Genomic DNA, 19795 nt, shown 5'->3' on the forward strand with positions numbered 1-19795 from the left:
ATCCTGGGGCTGAAAGGAGTGCAAGTGGCCCCATGACCCCTGCCATCAGAGTCCCAGGGACTTGTTAAGCCTGCAGCTCCCTGAGTCTCTTTGGAACCAGAATCTGCTTTTTACATGCTCTCCAAGAGATTCTGGTGCATGTCCCAGTTTGAGAACTATCATTCTAGTTCCATCTGATGATGGAAACTCGTTTATGATATTCACAATGGTTAGAGTACAGCTTTTGTTGCTTACCCCCAGTGTTGGGGAGCTTACTCCCCACCAAGGCAACCACTTCCAACCTTAGACTGTTCTGCCTGTAGGCAATTTTATATGTTCTGAGTGCAAATCTGACTCACCACAGCTTCCTGCTGGCAGCCCAGCTGAGCTCTGGCTCCTACAGGTCACAGCCGCTCTCTCTGCCCTGGGAAGGCCCCTCAGAGAAGAGAAGACAGGACACACGCCCTGGAGCTGCTCCTCTTCAGTTGTCCTCAGAGGACAGCTGCCCCTTCACACCCTGGTCGTCCCTGCTGCTCACACCCAGGCAGTCACTGTCAGTCCCAGAGTGGGGCCTGTAACTGGACAGGGTCCCCAGTGGGTCTGTCCACATCTGCGTCCACTGTCTGGCTGCGTGTCCACAGCTGAGTCTCGCTAATCTCCTTTTCGGGGTTTGGGACCTCCTGAGGGCACCTCTCACCCAGTTCCCAAAGGCAGGATCTTTTTGACATGCAAGTGCCATCAGGCGCAGACAACGCTCACCTCTTGACCAAAACCAAAAGGGGCGCTGGGACAACAACATTAAGAAGCAAAACCCCACTGGCTTTGGCCACACTTGGAAGGTTTGGAAATGCAATTTTGAAAGATCACTGTCAGCCCTTAGTAATCTGGGCCCTGAAGGGCAAATTCGCCTCATGTTGGGCATTTATTCCGGCATCTTCTTGACAACCTCTTTCCACAAGGTGGAGAATTTTCTCCAAATTAAATCTCTGGCTCTTTGCTCCCTAATGAAATTGATTTCTGCCCTGATCCACAACAAAGCTTTCATTTTATTATTTGGCTAGGGTTTGACCACATCAATTATTGGTTTTTTCAGCATGGCTGAAAGTAATTGAGTTCCAAAAAGTTACTTTACTATCAGAACTGATTGCTTTTTAAAAATGCAAATCCCACAGAAGTAAAACAGTCAACCCTAGATTCTTCATAGATTTTTTGCTCAAGGTTAGAACAATTGAAGACAGGAAAGAATATTTTCTTAGCCTGAAAATTGATACTCAAAATGGGATTAAACTAATATCTGGACATTATGAGTTTGGAATCCAAGAGTGCCCAGATCATACCATCCCACACATCTGCTTCCTCAATGGTTTTGACATGGCTTGTGTCAGAACTCATATTCTGCTCCAAGATTGTAATCAGTGTTAGTGGCATAATTCTACCTAATTTGGAGGAAACTTGCTACTTGCTAATACACATTTCTAACACCAGGTACCAGGGTGCCCGTCTCGCTCGTCAGCAAACTGGGAGGTGGAGGGTAAGAGTAGAAAAGGGTGTAGGACCAGGAGGGCAGAGGGCTGGTGTGGCCACAGGTGTGCCCCTCACCTTCCTGAGCCCTGAGCCATGAGGGTGAAGTGAGGTGCTGCGGTGAGCTGCAGAGAGCTGTGCAGGGCAGGCTTCAAGTTTACAAAGCACGACCCTGTGTATGCCTCACGACGACCCTGTGAGGGCGTGGCCGTTACTGTCCCCACTGTACAGATGCAGAAACTGAGGCCACATGGCCAGTTGGAGGCAGAATTGTTATGTGAAGTGGGGATCCTGGACCCAGGCAATTCACCTTCTTAGCCATGACCCTGTATATGGTCTTTGTCTAATGAGCAACCCCCCCCCCCCCTTTAGAGATGAAATAACTGAGGCCCAGAGAAGAAATCACAAAGAAGGTGGAGGGCAGAGGTTAACCCAGAACCAGGTCTTCTGACTCTATCGCCGAGAAGTTTTCTATTCTGTCTCATGAAAAAAAAAATCCCTATCATAAGATTCTTTTTGGAAAATCTAGAAAACACAGATATGCAAAGACAAAAGTCACCTGCCATTTCACCACCCGCAGGCAGTCGTTCATCCCAACTTGGCAAAGTCCCTGCCTGCATTTTCCCTGCAAACATGTCTATGGAGTTGCAGAACAGGGATGAATGTTGTAACCTGGTTTTATGATAAGCATGCCTCATTTTGAATGTTCTTTGTAATTATCTTTCTTCTGAATATAATATCCAAATGTTTCCTGACTCCCTATTTTGTACCAGGCCCTCTGGGTGGTGGGGAAACCAAAGACACAAACCCAAAGAAACCTCCAGCCAGGAAAGGTACAGAGTAGTTTCATTTCAGACTATAACCCCAGGGTCAAGGTCAGGAGCTTCAGCAGTTTGAGGGCAGACTTAGAAAGCAGAGCTCCCAAGTTTATTACCCTGGTTTTAACCTGCACGCTAAAACGGGGTGACATTTTACAGAATAGAGAGGACCCCATAACTCTGAAGGGAAAAGCAAAAAGCTGGTCACTCCAGCCCAGGGGACAACGGAAAACTCACTAGTTGTGACCAATGGGGAGAAGGGACACCAAAGAGGCCTCCCCTCTAATCCCAAATCCAACTATCCTTTTACCCTGCTAGAAAATTATTTCCCCAGTTTCTTCCTCTCAAATTCTTACTCATCCTTCAAGGCCCTGCTCAAATGCTACCTCCTCCAGGAAGCCTTCTAAGATGCCAACAGTCAGACTAACTTCCTTCCTGTCTCGCTTATTCTCTGCCACACCTCCCTCCATCACAGCACTCAAGGCCCCTACTTGTCTCCTTGTCCAGACTGTGAGCTTCAAGTCTGATTATCTGCCCCGACTGGCTGAAGTCCCTGTGCACAGTAGGAGCACAGCAGTGGCAGCCACACTGCTGACCTGTTTGTAGGCCCTGCCCTGAGAGTCTGGGCTGGGGATGTGGCAGGCCGAGCCCCAAGCTGCCTGGCACTGTGAGCAGCATGTAGATTTTCAAACGGAAGCCAGAAAAAAAAAATTGTTCTAATTACAGCATTTCTAATAAGCCAGCTTTGCCAAACCTAATTGTTTCTGATATTCCTCTTGGGTGAAGTAATCTTTAAAAAAGAAAGAAAGCAAGCAAGCAAACAAGGAAGAAAGAGCATTATTAAAAGTTGCAGAAAATACCTACAGCTGGAAGGAGGATGGAGCCTGCTCGCCGGGGGAGCTGCTCAGGAAAAGGCAAATTTGGGGCATTCAGAGCCAGGAGTGGACTGGCCTCTCCACCCCAGCAGAGTGCAAGGGTGTGTGCATGTGTGTCTTAGACATTCACACACAGAAAAACCAGCATTTTTATAGCTTTAGCATTTAAATGGTGGGAGCAAAGACAAGGGCTACCAAATCTGCCATCCGATTTTACAAATCTGCCTCAAATACCCAAGTTTATAGAGAAAACGGGAGAAGAAAACATAATGCTTTTGGGGCCCAAAGGAAGCTCCTCAGTTTCCCCATCTGAGAGCCAAGACCTTGAACCCGGTGATTCAGGTCTGTTTTTCTGGCTCTAACACGCCTGCAAGTCTTGAACAGTTAAACCCTGCAGCTTGGGATTTTCCTGTATGAAGCGGGTCACTCCACGCCCTGCCAAATGTCTCTGGGTGGGGCTGATTCTATTTTCTCTGGGGCCTTGGGGTCGTTTACCCAGCGATAAGCAAAATAAGGCCCCATATCCCACTTTCCTGGGTAAGCACAAAGGCTCTGCTAATAACCCCAGCTGCATTTGTACAGCCTCTCAGAGTTTACAAAGAGCTTTCACTTCCATTCCATCCTGGAGCCTTAGGGCGGGAGGGAGCTGAGGCTCAGAGACCAAAAGCAACTCCCTGGGGGCCTTTGGGGGTTAATGGAAGGTGGGATGGAGCTGTGGTGCCTGGCCCCATTGACTCCTCCTCCTCCAGGTTGATGCACTTCGCTGGAGGCAGGAGGAGGTCTGGGGTTGACACCATGCCCACCCCCCGCTGCACCCGGGGTGCCCTCCTGCAAGCCCCCCACCTACCCGTTCCCATGTGGCTTTTGCAAAAATATTTTCAAATAAGGCATATTAGCAAGATGTTAGAAATACTATTGGAAAGAAATGTTTTTCTCATTTGGCGAGACCACCCAGTGCCTCAAAGGGAAGCTGTCCCGGGGCACGAGAGGTTTCCTGGCGACTGATGGGCAGCTGGAATGCCGGCCCTCGCGGCCGAGCCACCCAGGCAGCTTTATGCCGGCTGATATGAGATAATTAAAAACCAGCTGGCAATGTCATCAGGGTGGCTCAGACGCTGAAGGGGACCAGGGATTTTGCAGGGGAGCAAAGGGTGGTGCTGTGTGCCAGGCTGGGAGGGGAGAGAAGCTGGACGGGCCTGGAAACCCGAGCCCGCTCACTGGGCGCTCTGGGGCATGGACGGGCAGCGCGAGGCGCCTCCTGCCCCAGAGGGAAGCCAGAGTGAGCCGGGAGAGCGACACTCCATGGTGCGGTGGTGACCCCACCACGCATCCACTGCTGAGACATCTGGAAGTGTTCCCGGGCTGCACACTCTTCTTCACTCAGTTCTACACGGAATGTTCTCCTCTCTACTCCCACTGTCCCAGGCTCTCGCTGGATTGTCAAACGACCTCCTAAGCAGCCAGCCTTTGACTCCTGGTCCATCTTTCACACATCCAAGGCCAAACTGGGTTCTGCAACCTCTGTCCCAGCAGCCGCGGCTCACCACCACGTCTAGGATCAAGCCCCAAGGCCTCGACGGGTGAGGGCCCTGCTGAGCTGGCCTCAGCCTCCCTTTGCCACTATATCCCGAGTTTTCAGCCCAGCGTCTGGGTGGAAACAGAACTTCCAAGTTCAGCTGGAACAGAGGCCAAGAGGGGCCAGGAAAGAACAGGGGCCTGGGAGTTAGCGGGAGCCCTGCCTCTGCCCCTCCCTGGCTACATGGCATGGGGCAGGTTCCCGAACCTCTCTGAGCCTCGGTTTCCTCCTCTGTCAGGTGGGGGCAATGAGGAGTGCATCCTCTTCACCAAGCTGCTTGAGGGCTGGACCCAGAGAAACTTGACTCCCCTCCCACCAAGGGAGCACACATGGGGCCTCACGGCTAGTCCAAGGTGGAGCCAGGATTTGAACCTGGGTCTCCTGGACCCCGCCCAAGACTCTTTCCACACTTCCCGACCAGCACTCTCCAGAATCACCAGGCGCCATGCATGGAGTCCGGAAGAGGTGCCCTTTTAATGACGAGGGCAGAGCCCCTGAAAATGGCAGGAGCTGGGGCACATTTTCTTAGTAATTTTGAATAAAGGGAAATGCCATCTCATATTCATCAGTGTCCTCTTAACAGCTCACACTTGCATCCTGCAAGGCAGCTGCAGATTTTAAAGTTCACTGTTTTCCTTTAGACCCCTGCAAACAGGGTATGTGAGGAGCTCATTGCTTTGCCTACAGCAGCAGCTCCCAATTGTGGCATTTCCTTTAAACCTTTTAGAAGGAGAAAAAACACGTTGCACACTAATAGAGCAGAAAGTTCATTTTCCCTCTGTTCGCCTTGAAAGACGTGCTTCCAAGGACACAAAACTCTCCCTGTAGCCAGCCCAAGGGGCAACTCAAATGCTGCCAGAAGTCAGGAGGCGGGAAAGCCTCTTCCCCTCTCTGGACCTCAGTTTCTTTGCCTGCACGGGGTATTGGACTAGGTGATCGGAAATGTGTCTTTCTGTTAAATCCCAGGATCCCAGAACTGCTGCCCTGGCTTGCTGCACAAGTGCTTTCCCATGAAGTGGTAACGAGGAGACTGGAAGCAACCTCTGGTGAAAAAGTGTACTTGACTCTTAATGTCTGGAGATGTGGAGGGAAAGCTTGAGAGGCAGCATGATGGTGAGCAGGACAAAAGGGAATACCTGTGGACGGGGTCACCATCCCTAGTCTGCTGACGAGGAATGGGAGATCAGAGCGCGTAAGTGACTTACCCAAGGTCACACAGCCAGGAAGGGGGCAGCTGGGATTTGACTCTAGGTCTGTGTGATTCGAAGTCTCAGTCATGGGAATTCAGGATTTTCTCTAGTTGCAGCCAGCAAAAACTAGATTCTCACCACTGTGGGAAACACCCTGGGCATGTTTCAGAGACATCTAAACAAACCCAGACAATCCACAAGGCTCTGGACCCCACAGAGCTCTTTCCCCAGCAACCCGTGGTTCTCCAAGTCTATAAAGAAGACGGCCAGCCCCCACTATCTGAGCACTTACTGAAGTTGGGCACACTGTCTCTTTGTTAATACAGCAACCCATTTTATCCATCCTGGGGGCGTTGTGGTGGGATGCACCGGAAACTGCATAGGAAAGGAAGTTTCTCCCAACCAGGGTGGCTGATCCCTCAGCATGGAGGGCTCCTTACCCTGACCACCCCCAATGGCTTTGATCCTCCTCATTCTCCAAGGCCCATGTTGGAGCCTCCTCTCTCCCCAGGCAGAGCCAGCCACCCCACCCGAGCCCTCGGCCAGCCCCCTCCGCTGTAGCAGCACCCGGGCCACCGGTCTGCCTGGAGTGAGGACCCACTCCCCCATGCCCGTCTGCCCAGCTCCTACCTCTTTCTGCTAAATTCCTCCCCCTTCCGCCCTCACGGGTACCTGGCTGCTCAGAGAGACACGGGGAGTGTGAGGATCCTGGGGCACACGGACAGGAAGCTGAGGCAGCAGGAGCTGCGACCCTGGGCTGCACATGCTGTCTTGAAGCTTTGCCCTTACGAGGCTGCACCACCCCCTCGGGGGCAGGGCTGGGACAAGGGAGGCACAGAACTGCAGCTCAGGCGTCTTGGGGCTGGGGGTCGTGCTGGCCAAGGACCCGACTGCAGCCACCACAAGGCTGTTTTCTGTTAAGTATTTGGGGCCTCAGAGGCAAGGAGATGCTCAGAGGCAGAGGGAAGCCTGTGCTCCCTGCTGAAGGACGAAGGGCGAGCAGCCTTCCCTCATCCCTCCCCTCCCCACAAACCTTTATTATTTCTTGCTCCTGGCTGTCAGCAGCAACAAACCAAGATTAATTACTCCCCCAGCCTGCCCAGACCCAGACAGGCCTACTGTTTGAAAACTCTCTCCTTCACTATATAATCAATGAGGGGACAGGAGAAAGAAAAACAACCCTAACTGAAATGTGTCCTCATCAGCTCCTCCCAGCCCCTGTGACACCCACCCACCCTCAACCGGAGCCCCAAGTGGCATTTGTCGGGTGAAGCCTGGGTGCCCAGCAGTCAACACACATCCTGCAAGCTCCCAGCAGGGTAGACATGGGCTGTCACTAAACAATTAGAAGAGGCATGTTCCTGAAAAACTGTCCTGCCCCCTCCTCCCCTATCTGCAGAAGGAGAAGGGACTTCCAGGACCAGGGAGAAAGGCTCCAGGACATAATCCCGGCATCCTTAATCTGGAAGCCAGTTTATAGATCAAACCCCAAACCCTCAGGGGCAAGGGGGCAAGACACTTGCCCACGTCACTTAGTGCAGCTCAGGTACAGCCAGGCCTTGCCCCCAGGCTTCTTGATTCTGCCCAGTGCTCTGTTCACTCTGCCGCTTCCATGGCAATTTCCAGAGTTCTGGGAAAGCTGGGAGGGGCAGAGACCAGAAGATGCCAAGCACCTGCCAGGGGCCAGGGGCCTGTGAGGGGCTTACCTGCTGAGCCACGTTACCTCTCACAACAGCCCTGAGAGAGTGGCCTATATCCCTGATTTCCAGGTGATGCTCAGAGAAGTAAAGTGACTTGCCTAGCATCACACAGCTGGTAAAAGATGGAGTTAGGCTTCCCTGAGACTGTGGTTTTTCCTCTACATCTTGAAAAGAGGTGCTCTGGATCTCCTCCTGGGATGCATGCCCAAATGCTGCTGCCTCCTGACCTCTTACAACAGGCCCCAGCACCCTTGGGCTGTACTAGCTCAAGTGGCACGTTTGTGGGCAGGGAGCGGGTCGCAGGGCAGAGAGAGGCAGAAGCTGTGTTCCCTCCTCAACAATATTCACAGTGCACCCTAGCTCGTGAGCAGTTCTAGAATACAGCTCTGAGGACATCACTGCACCTTGCTAGAAACCTATATTGACTCGCCATTGCTCTCCAGGATAAAGTCCAAATTCCCTAACCTGGCCATTAAAGTGGCACCTCTCCACGGCTCAGATAAACGTGTTATTTGCGGTTCTTATCCAAACTCTGCATTCTCTGCCTCTGTGCCCATTCTCTTTTCCTGGATGGTCTCCTGGGCTTGGGTCTGTGACCTCCTCCCCTCGAAATAGCCTCCCTTCTTGTTCCTTCTCTCTTTCTCAGCCCCCAGTACTTTCTACTCTGGGTAGTCCTCCTCATATATGAGTTTCCTTCCCTCCCCCATGAGATGGGGAGCTCCCCGAGGGCTGCTGCCCAGGATAAAATAGACACTGGAGAGCACAGAGCTTAGAGGGGGCTGAAGAAGGCTCCAGGGTGACAAGATGGAAACAGGACAGGCCCACAATGGCCCGATGTTATACCCTGGGCCACATCTGCAAGCATGCTGTGCAATCTGCCTTTGCGGTTTGAAAGCCGAAGACCCCTTTATGAGGGCTTGATGGGGCCATTCCCCCCCACCTTGTCAGAGGCACAGCGGCCTCGCTGGCTGGAGCCTGCTGTCCAGGTCTCTGAAGCACCACTCCACCTCCCCCCACCCCTCCAAGACAGGGAGGCCCAGCACTCACCCTGCCCACCCACCCCCAGCTGCAAACCCACCCGTCTTTGAAGTCCTCCTTCCCTCATCTGGTCTAGATTCCTTTGTAAAACCTCATGGAACTAGAACTTGTGAAGAGTCATTCACAGTCCAAAGTGCCTGAAGAACTGTTTTAATGAGATTTTTCAACACTTTTCATCCGTTTTCCCCACTCTTGTCATTCCGGAGTTAGAGTTTTATACACACACACACACACACACACACACGCATATATTTTTTTTCTGAAGGCTCAACCCTTGGCTTCCTTGAGGCTGGAGTGACTGCCCAGGGGTAGTGATCGGTGCCGGGGCCAATGTGTGTGATGGGGGCTGGGAGGGAGCCCGAGAAGCACTCTGGCCGGCAGTGCAGTGCTAGCCTCGGGGCGAGAGGCTGGGGTTGGGGCGGCGCAGCAGGCAATCAGGCAGGGCTTTGTGAGACGGCTTCAAATAGGTGAAAGGCAACTCTGAGGGTGATGGGGTGGGGTGTGCCTGGGATCCCGTTGGTCAGATAGCTTGAGGGACCTGGTCCCCACGTTGGGAAGTGGCCACCATCTAAAATGTTAGGGTGGCCAACTGCCAGCTGGGGAGCCTTAGGCCAATCTGGAATCCCCTCTGGGTCTCAGTTTCCCCATTGGTAAAGCAAAGGAATTGGACTAGATTGGACTACGGTCTGGGTTTGACTTTGGAGGACATTCTGAGTGGGTGTAAGGAGAGCTGGGAGGTGGCGGGAAGTCACCGGCTGGGAGGCTTCCTCTCCCCTAAGAAGGGCAAGAGGTTGGGAATCCTGCCCTAGACACTCAGAAGGGCTGTCCTAGGGCACATGCAGGCCTTATAAACTGTAAAGTGCAGTGGATAGTGGGGAGGGAGGAAGGGAGGGTAGAAGTGGGGCCCAAGTATAAGGGTGGGTGCTGAATACAGGATTTCAGAGAGTGGAGTAAGTCTTGACCCCCCCAGCCATCCCTGCCTGTGGAATTCCTAGTCTTTCTTTAAGACCCACGTGCAGCCTCCCCCCCAGCAGCTTCTCCTGAGCTCCACAGCAGGGTCTGTCCACACTCGGCCAATCCTGGGCTCCTGGGGCCCCCTGTGCAGCCCTGCACACAACAAGGCCAAGGCAGAACGAGGTGCCCGGAACAGGGGCTCTGATCAGTGTCTGCTGAAGCGAAGATGGAAGGCTGGACTCCCCCAAATCCTTTTTCCACCCCAGGACACCCTCCCCCACCAGGACCTCTCAGTCCCAACACCCACATGACAATGGTCAGAGGCAGGGCAACAGCTTGGCTGGAATTCTGGCCTCAACTCACACCGCTCCCCACCTGCACCCCCCAGACAGGCCCAGAGTGTCTGGGAGATCCCACTCCTCAGGCAGTGGCTGGGGCTTGCCCCGAGCAGCTGGGACACTTGGTCCCAGGGCCAGTCCATCTGTGCTCAAGGTGATTCAGGTCACGGCACTGCTCCCTGGGTGGCAGCCTGCCTGCCACATGATAGCCTATCCCCGCTCCCCAGGTTTGGGAAAACTGACCAGGTGACACCAGTCCTCCGGCCTTTAGGGGGTGATCTAACAGCTGATAATTCAATCTGCCGGGACAGGTGCAAGGAGACACCTCTGGGGCCTGATGGGCGTTATCTTATCTGGGTCCTGGCAGAGGCACCTGGGCAGCCCCCCCTGGTCTCCCTCACCTTCTCCTTTGACCTGGGAGGTCGGGCAATCGAACCACAGCTCCCTGAGGACAAAGGGTGGCTGAACCCACAGCCAGGGGCAACCTGGGGAGCCAGGGAACCCCTCAATGCCAGAGGTGGAGGTTTTCTTAGCAACCTTCTAGTCTGAACTCTCACTGGTCAGACGTGGATGCTGAGGCCCAGAGTGGGGAAGTCACTTCACAAGGTCCCACAGTGAGCAGTCAGTGGCAGGACAGGCCCGCAGCCCAGAACTCTGGATAACAGGTCCTCACTGTGACTCTTTAAACTGGCTTTCAGTAGCCTGCAGGGCAAACCCCAGAGATTAGGGACAGTGGGAATAATACAAACTAACATTTCCCTACACATGCATTGTCTTGTAAGCTCTTTGCCATCCCCAGTGCATGGATGAGCACACTGAGGCTCGCGAAGGTGCAGTGAGTGGCCGAGGCCACTGAATAGCAGGCAGGGAGCCAGGTATGAAGCCCGTCCCCTGCTTTCTCCACTGCACACAGCTGGCACTTCTGGGCCCTTGGACTACATAGTCCATTGGTACAAGAACAGAATCAAGAATGCCAGAGGATGTGCTGTCCAACTCTTGTGTGCGGTCCTGCTCCCTTGGGGACAGCACCAACCAGGGGTCAAAGGGGGATGATGTGCCTGGGACTCTGATGGAAAAGCTCCTGTGGAGACCTATCTGTGAGGTCGCATTGGGCCTATGTAACTGAAAGCACTTTGTACAGGGATGGAGAAGTGCATCCTGTAGGATATTACAGGCATAATTACTTCCACAACTGGTTAGAGATTGCTTACGTGCTCCCTGGTTGGTACTCAGCCCTGACACATCTGGATTCTCAACAGGCTGCTCCCCTGCGGGCAGGGCTGCGTAGGAGTCACCCTGGGGCCCCAGCACCCAGCCAGGCCTGCCTGGATAGTGGCTTGGCACACTCCAGCAAATGAACGGGGAGCTTGAGCAGCACAAACAGCCTGGCTTGGCATGGGGAGCTCTGTCCCCTTCTCCCCTGTGTACTCCATCCTTCACAGAGGCCCCAGACAACGGGGATTCAGAAGGAATGAGATTCACTGAGGAGCTCAATGACTGAACAGGCCTTGAGGGTCTCTTGCAGAAGCTGCTAGAAGCCCGGGGGTGGAGGTGAGAGGTGCAAGGCTGGTGACATCTGAGTGCTGTCTCTGACACCACCTGCTTCCTTCACTTCTCTCAGCCCAGAAAGGCGCACTTCACCTTGATGTGGGAAAGTGGCAATCAGAAAGCATCTCTCCTTGGCACCTTGGCTGCAGCAAGGTCATCTCTGGGCAGTGAGGGAGGGGCGGCCGTGCTGCACAGAGCAGCGGGCAGCCAAGGACCCCACGGCCCCTGTCGGCAGGGCCATCGTGTGCGCCTCTTCCCCGCCATCCTCTCCTCAATCCAATGACAGCTCCTGTGGCTTTGGTCACCTCCGGCCCAGCCTCCCAACCGAGCTGCGAATTAGCATATTGAATTTTCCTTGGCTGCGACTGCCCACGGATTCCTTAACCCGTTTTGTCAGATCCGATGGGGGACAATGAAGTGCGCAGAAGCCAGCAGCTCTGGGAACAGCAGTATTTCTACTTCTTTTGTCCTGAGTGCCCTCCCAGCTGGTCAGGAATCCCCTTTATATCTTCCCTCCACTGGTGGTTCAGCCTCTGCTCGCACACCTCCCGCGATGGGGTCCCCTGAATTCTCAGTCAGCTCTGATGGCTTGACAATGTTTCCTCTCCCTGAACTGGAATCTGCGTGCCTGTAACTCCCCTGCCTGGGGACACCTGTTCCCCCTGGCCTGGATATTCCTCCAGAGATCTGTGGTCCCCGCATACCTCCTTTCTGCAAGTCGACTCCCCAGTGCCTGGGTCCTGCCTGGCCTCTGCCCTGTCCTTGCTGCCCTCCCCACGCTGCCCAGTTTGTTACTGCTCCTCTCGGGCCAGTCTCTCTGTGCTGGCTGCACCGACCCCACTGTCTGCCCAGCTGACTCCTACACGGGCTCTCCTGACAGCCATAGCCCAGCAGGCTCTCTCCCAGTCACGTGGCCTCTGACAACAGTGAGTGGATCCGAGAGGAAGCCAGGGAAGTCTGTGTGCATGCCGGAGGGTCTGGGTTTCTATCCCAGTTCTGTGTGTCTCAGGAGATCCCTTCTCTCTCCAGCCCTGTTTCCTCACCTGGGTGTTGGGTGATCTCTTGGGGCCCCATCCAGGAACAGCCTGCATACGAAGCATCCTACCAAACCCTTGCCTTACTTCTGGGCCCACCGGTCCTGACAGCAACGCCCCACGGGTCAGAAGGACCTGGCACTCCTGAAAGCAGCTACAGGCAGTAACGCTAGCAGGAACCTTCCCGATGCTACTCGGCATTTGTCACGATCTTTGTGAGACACAAAAATCAGACTCGCCCAAACAGCAAGCTGCCGCAAGAAGGCTGTCCTCACGGTGGCAGTGTCAGTGGAGAGGCAGACGGCTGGCCTCGAGTCCTGGCCCTGCCACCAGGGCGGGCCTTGGCCCCCCTGAGACTCAGTTTCCTCATCTACAAAAAGAGGATAAAACATTCCTCCTCGGAGGACTGCTGTGAGGTGTGAGAGGGGGAGAAGTCTGCTGGGAACATCATACAGCCTGTGGCTTGCACCAGACGTGAAAACTAGCCTTGAGTATTTAATATAAACCCCAGGAAAAGGCCCCTCTTCTTGTGCAGAGGCAGAGGCAGCAACCATAAAAACTCCTCTGCTCCCCAGGAGAATAAGATCAAATTGAAAAGCCGAGGCTTGAAATAACTTGTGTGGGCAAGTTCCCAGGGGGACACGGGCAGGTCTGCCACGGTAGACAGCAGCCGGGGTGCCCTGCCTGAGGCCTGTGCGGAGGGCAGGGGGCATGGGAGGCTGTACTCACTTCAGGGAGAGGGAGTAGTCGTGCTTGCTGGTCTGGCTGTTCCGGACAAGGTAGCTGCACTCCTTGCAGAGTCTCAGCAGGTTCTCAGCGTCTCCCCTGCTGATGGCCCCGTGATACCATCTGGGAAGAAAGCAGAGGAGTCAGCACCTGGTGAGGACAATGTCCCCCAGCCCTGACACCAGATGGATGCTTGGCCCCCTCAGGGCCAGTGGTCAGAGCGTCTGAAACCTCCTCGTTACAAGGCAGATGTGTGCTCATTCGTTAATCAACTCTTTACTGAGTGCTGACCCCCAGCGTCTGCACCCCAGGAGGCTTACATTCTATGATAGTGCAGGGAGTCAGGCAAGAGTCAGATAATCAAGGAGTCATGGAGGAGATCATATGGTGACAAGTGCAGAGGAATATAAAGCAAAGTGTGTGACTGGGAGCTCGTGGTGGGCGCTGCTATTCCAAGTGGTGCTCAGGGAAGCCTTCCGGAGAAAGCAACCCTTTAGCTGGAAAAGAGCACAGCTGGCAGAGGGAGGGGCAGCAAATGCAAAGGCCCTGGGATAGATGCATGCCAGGCGCTTTCTGGAAACTGCAAGGCCAGTGTAGCTGGAGGGAGGTAGCTGGGAGGTGAGGCCCCAGAGGTCACAGGGTAGAGCCAGGCCAAGCGGGGCAGGGGGGCAAGCTGATGGAACTTGTTACTCAGGATGTCAGGCCCATGGTGGCGGGCAGCAGCACCAGGCTTCTGCCGTACAGGCCTGCTGTCAACTGGGCATGTGGAGATCCCAGCACCACTGCTCTGGACACCACGTGGGCCAAAGGTGAGTGGCAGCACCAGGAGGGAGGGGGCACAGCGGCCCCGGCCTGACGGAGGCCCTGACCACAGGATGGAATGGAAACCCTGATTTTCCAGACTGGAGAAGCAGAAGGTAAGAGTTTTGGTGAGAGCATCAAGGCCACACCATGCCAGTCAGGTGGTTGATGTCTACATCACAGCGTCTGAGGCTCAGAGGTAGATGGGGGGTGATGGAGCTGGGGAGAGGACTGGAGATGCTGGGGAGCAGCAGCTGGCTGCGCCCCACTCACAGGAGGTGCTGGCCCAGCGATCATACGCCGTTGAACCTGGCTGAGCCTCAGTTCCCTCTCGAGCTAGGGCCATTCCACCACCATCTTGGGGATGTGAAGATTAAGCGAGAAGATGCAAGGGTAGGGTTGGCACAGAGCCTGGTGTGAAGCGAGTTTTTAAAAAATGGCAGCTACAGGCATCAGCAGGGAGACACCGAACTTGCAGGCTGCCGTGGAAGAACAAACAGCTCCATCTGTAACGATTTCAGGCTCCGGCCTGTCCCGTGGGCTACAGTCTCAATTCCTAGGCCTTACGTGGGAAGCTGCCACCTGGTACCTGCCCAGGAGGGCCCTGCAAAAAGTACCTCTGGGAGTTCTTTACATAAACGTTGCTTGGAGAAAAGGCTGTACCGCCTCTCACTGTGCACGTCCTGCCATTTACACAGCAATTCTGATGATGACACGATCATATCCCTAAAAAAACACTCCTTGCTGCAGAAAAGCAAGGTCTAGAGAGTAGATTGAGGCGTCCCCATGGAGAGTGCCGACTCCTGTCCAATGGGACCGGGGCTGTGCGTTGCCGGCTGCCCAGGAGGTGACGACTCACAGCGGCTGGGCCAAGAGCTGGGCATCTGGGGAGAAACTCGCCAGAGGAGAAGGCGGGGGGGGGGGGGGGGGGGTGCAGACCGCAGACCCGCCTTCCTGCCTGAACTTACATAGAAAGGAAGAGGAACACAAAGTTGGGGGTATGTGTGGGCTGCTATATAATTAAAACATTTCCAGAGATATGAAGGCCCAGGAGTGCTTTAGAAAGAATACATTATTGAGATTGGGAGAAATAATGAGACAAAGAGCCAAATTTACAAATAGGAGTTAACAGATTTAGAAAGACTGTCCTCCGGGAAATTTCACCTGTGTAATACACACCCCCCACCCCCACCCCCGAGGAGCTGACACAAATGTTATTTTATAAGGAAAACAAGTTCCAGCTGTTTGAAGCTGAGCCGTCCTTGGGGAGGGGCCCAGAAGTGGTCTCTGTGGAAGGTGCTGCCTGCCACCCACCCCTCCCTGGGAGCAGCAACAAGCCCGGCTCTTGAGGGGCCTCCTGGGAGGGGAATCCTTAGTGGGTAACTGGATAAGCCGCTGGTTCCTTCTCTGGCTGTTTCAGATACTCCACATGGAGGGAAAAGCCAGGGAACTCAGGGCCAAGGGATCAAAGGAGACCCAGGCAGAGGGTGGAGGGAAGGGGCAAAGGACGCTGGATTAGGGTGGCCAGCCTGTCAGCAGGAGTTTAGGCTGGGCTGGGGGTGGGGGGCGTGGCTGGGGGCTTCCTGCTGGGCCTGAGCAGGCTCTGCCAGGACTGAAGAGAGAATCCAGGCAGAAGGCTGTCTCGGGGGTGGGTTGGACCTGGCAGTCAGGTCAGAACCTCAGGGATCAGACTCAGCCACTGTCGCCCACCCCACCCAGCACCCACAAGCTCATCCAGGATTTACTGACTGTTTACTGCATCCCTGATGTCATGGGGCTGATGAAGGGAGGTGGGAGTCAATAGACACAGGCAACAACTTCAGAGGGCAGCAAGGGCTACGTAGGAATACAGGGTTTGTGACAGGGCAGTGACTGGGTGGGGGAGGGGCCTACGTTAGACCCAAATGACCTTTGATGACATGTAACCTGAGACCTGCATGATGAGAAGGAGCCAATCATGTGAAGAACCAAGAAAAAGCATTCTCTGCAGAGGAAGCAGCAAGTGCAAAGGTCCTGAGGCGGGAAGGGGCTTGTGGTCTTCAGGGGCACAGCGGCTGGCAAGAATGACCTGAGCACGGAGAGCACTGAGAATGGTGCCAGAAGGGGATGCAGGGCCCGGTGGGCCAAGGGAAGAAGTCTGGATTTCATTCTAAGCCTAGTATAAGGTGATGGTGGGTTTTAAGCAGAGATGTTACTTGCTCTGGGTGACCTCACAACAGATCAACCAGGCTGCCCTGAAATGGGGCCAGACGGGAAGTGTGGAGGCCAGTTAGGATGCTACTGCAGTGGTCCAGATGGGAGGAATGGATGGCTTCTGGCTGTATTTTGGAGACCTGGCAGAACTTGGAAATGCATCAGATGCTGGGTATGAGGGACAAAAAGGAATCAAGGCGACTCCAGGTTTGTGGCTTAATGACTAGAAAGATGGGGAGGGAGCAGGCCTCGAGGAGAAGACAGGAGCCTGGTTTTGGGCACGTTGAACTTGAGATGCCAAGAAGGGGTCCTAGGAGGGATGCAGGCTGGGGATGTGTATCTGTGAACCATCCCCTGGAAGAGACTTCCCAGGGAGAGCATGTAGTTGGAGATGGAGCCCTGGAAGTCCAGCCTTCAGGTGGAGCAGAGGAGCCCAGGAAGGGGCAGCCAGGGAGGAAGGAGGACGACCAGGTATAGCTGGTGTCTTAAAGGGAGAGAGCATTCAACTGTGCCAACTGCCCTGGGGACAGAGGAGGTCACCTGGTGACCCGGGAGAGAGGGGAGCAGGTGTGGTAGGTGAGGAGACAATGGGAGGTGAGGATGCAGGGAGGAGGTGCTGACAGCTATTGACTGAGCAGTTCTCACGCACCATGTGCTGCTCCAAGCACTGGGGATGAGAGGTTACCCAGACACGGTGCCCAAGAACAGACTTTATATTCTCAAAAGGGGCTAGAGAGGGAAGGGGGATATCAGATCAAGATCATTTTTTAAATGTATTTTCTTTTAAGAAAATAGAACATGTTCATATGCTGATGGGAAGGATGATGCAGGATGGGGTGAGGGTGAGATGCTGGTAGGTGACCTCCAGGAGGCAGGCGGATGGTCCTGGAGCAGCCTTTCACCGTCCCAGGAGGGAAGGCAGGCAGTGTGGGTACTGGCCAGATGTGTGACACCCAGTCCCCAACAACCCCCCTTCGCTGCAGGCTTCAGGCCTCCCCCCCTTTCCTGGTGGCAGGACGGAGGAGAAGTTTGGACTTGAAGGAGCCTCCCAATCTCGAAAGCATCAGCCCAGGTGGGGACCAGGTGATCCTCTCTGTCTGGGTCATCAGGTTCTACTGGAAGGGTATTTCACCTGAGCACATCCCTCAAGGGATGAGTCAGGGCTTCTGGCAGGCCAGATTGATCCTGGGGAGAGGAGAAGATGGGGAGAGAAAGCCAGCCCTGACTCCGGACGTGGCTGAGGGCCTTGCCAGGGCTGGAATGGGAAAGCAAAGGGAGTAGAACCGCCCTCAGGGGCCCCAGCCCAGCAGGAATGAAGTTCGGCCTGGGCTGGGGAGCAGGTGGGCTGGACCCTGGCTGAGCCCAGGCAGACAGGGCCTTTCCTGGTCAGGATGCACGCTGAATGGCTCCCAGCCATCTCTGGATCCTACTTTGTTTGTTGAGTAAAAAGTGCATAGTTTGATTGGAAATAAGCAAAGCCTGCCACCCAATCTGTGTGCCTGTGAGAAATGATTAACACAACACCTGCTGGGTGCTCCGCCAATGTGCTCGGTGTGGCAGGAGCCAGGCCGGTGCAAAGGAAGCTGCAGCCGCCGGAACATGGCATATGCTTAAAAGGGGGACACACGTCATTCGGAAAACCCTGTGTGATGCTTGCTTTTCCTGGGAGTGGGGCCAGAACCCCAGAGGACACATGTGAGAAAGCCCCAGGCCCAACAGTGCTAGGTGTCTGCTAAGCTCCTGGCCTGACCGAGGGCCTGCTCTGGGCTGGGATCTGTGCAAAGGATAGGGGATAAGAGGTGTAAGAGGAGAGAGAAGCAACGGGAGAGTTGCTCTGAACCCCGATTTCCTCATCTCTAGACTGGAGATGAACACTTCATTGCATATTGGCTTGTTAAAAGGACAACCTACCCGCTGGTACCAACACGTCAGGCACCCGTGCTGTCAGGTTACTGGGCACAGACAGCAGAAGCTCACTCAGCCCAGGCATGTGGAGTGGGGAGAAACTGTCCAAGCAGCCCAGGGGCAAACTCACAGAATGAATGCCAGGCTGGGAGACGGGACTTTACCATCCTGGAGGTGATGGGGAGCCACTGGAGGTTTCAAGGTTTCAAGAGCCAGAGCAGAGCAGGGAGCTGCACACAGTGAGGGCTTGATGAGCTGGGGATAGGATGGGGACTTTACAGGTGACGACAACTACAGTTAAGGGGAGAGGGCCTGACCCAGCAGAGAAGGGGAGAAGCAAGGTGGGAATGGGGCAAGAGTCTGGGAGCCGCAGGGATGGGACTTGGCCACCATCTGGAGGTGGGGACTCTGGGGGAAGGGGCTAAGAAAACCCAAATCAAAAGTCGAAAGGTCTTGCCCGACTAAAATCAGGCAGACGTGGAGCAAAAACTTCTGTAGTTAGAAAAAAAATCAACCGGGAACAGGATTTAGTTTACACTCAGCCTTTCAAGAACTTACATGCTGCCTGGTGAAATTTGAAACAAGGCTGTAAGTGCAAGGGGTGACCCGGGGAGATGATTCTGCAGTCCCTACCATTAGCCATCCAAGGTAAGGGTGGCAAAGCCATGTGCAGAGAAAGAGCACAGGGCCAGGAATCAGGAGCCCCGAGTGCTGATCCCTGGTCCCACCCCTCATTCACGGGTGGCTTTGACCTTCTAGAAGCCTCAACCTGCCCATTTGTACACAAAAGGAAGTGAGACTAAAAGGCCCCCTTAGCTCTAACATGCTCTGAACCTGTGAATTTTTAAATCAAGATATAGAAAAGAAAGAGCAGTGACTAGACCCAGGAGCCGAGGCTGGGCTGTGCTCCCTTCGGAACTTACATTTGCTTCTCCAGTGGGACGGCGGGATCCACTCTTTCTCCCAGAATCCCGCAGAACTCGGGGCTCCCATGTTTGATGGGCTTGAAGCCCCCTCCAGGAGCGCGAAGCTGGCGCCGCCGGTCCCGGGAAGGCGAGGGGGACGACTGTCGCTTCTCGCCACCATTGAACTGGGCTGTGGGGAAAGAGAGAAGGTGCTTACTCGGCACTCAGCCCAGGGAGTTCCCAGGTGGTGCACAGTCAGTGACGGCCAACGAGGCCAGCCGGGACTTTATGGTTTGCAGGAGGAAGTTTCTGACAAAGAAAAAGCAGGGCTCAGCAGATTTTAGGCTTCCTGAGACACGGTGTCAGGTGCTGTAAAAACTGTATGGGGGGGTCTAAGGGGCTGAATGAGCTCAGATGCCACCAAGCTCATCCTTGTCCCGATGGGAACCCCTCTGCAGCCCCTCCAGCCAGGGGTTGCCTGGCACTCCCTGGGGGGCTCAGCCCCTTGAGCAGGTCTCAGGAAAGAAAGCTGCTCCTCATATAGTGCCAAAAACCTGCTTCCAAATGGCTCCTCTCTCTCTCTCCCATCCCACCTGGGGCTGCACTGGCCACATCTGCTCCTTCCCCATAGAACAGCCCTTCGGAGAGGTCCAGGTGGTGGCCGGACTGCACCCCCAAACCTTCTCTTCTTCAC

At 54.5% G+C, this 19795-nt stretch overlaps 1 protein-coding gene across 1 annotated transcript in view; it reads right to left on the bottom strand.

The window, feature by feature from the left end:
- Nucleotides 1-19795, bottom strand: part of SHB (SH2 domain containing adaptor protein B) — a 126526-nt gene that overhangs the window by 11008 nt on the left and 95723 nt on the right. The window contains 2 exon segments of the mRNA XM_037851260.1: nt 13301-13420; nt 19120-19291. Coding sequence (XP_037707188.1) covers nt 13301-13420; nt 19120-19291 — 292 coding nt within the window.

This window comes from Choloepus didactylus, chromosome 10, assembly GCF_015220235.1.
Source record: "Choloepus didactylus isolate mChoDid1 chromosome 10, mChoDid1.pri, whole genome shotgun sequence".
Classification (NCBI taxonomy): domain Eukaryota; kingdom Metazoa; phylum Chordata; class Mammalia; order Pilosa; family Megalonychidae; genus Choloepus; species Choloepus didactylus.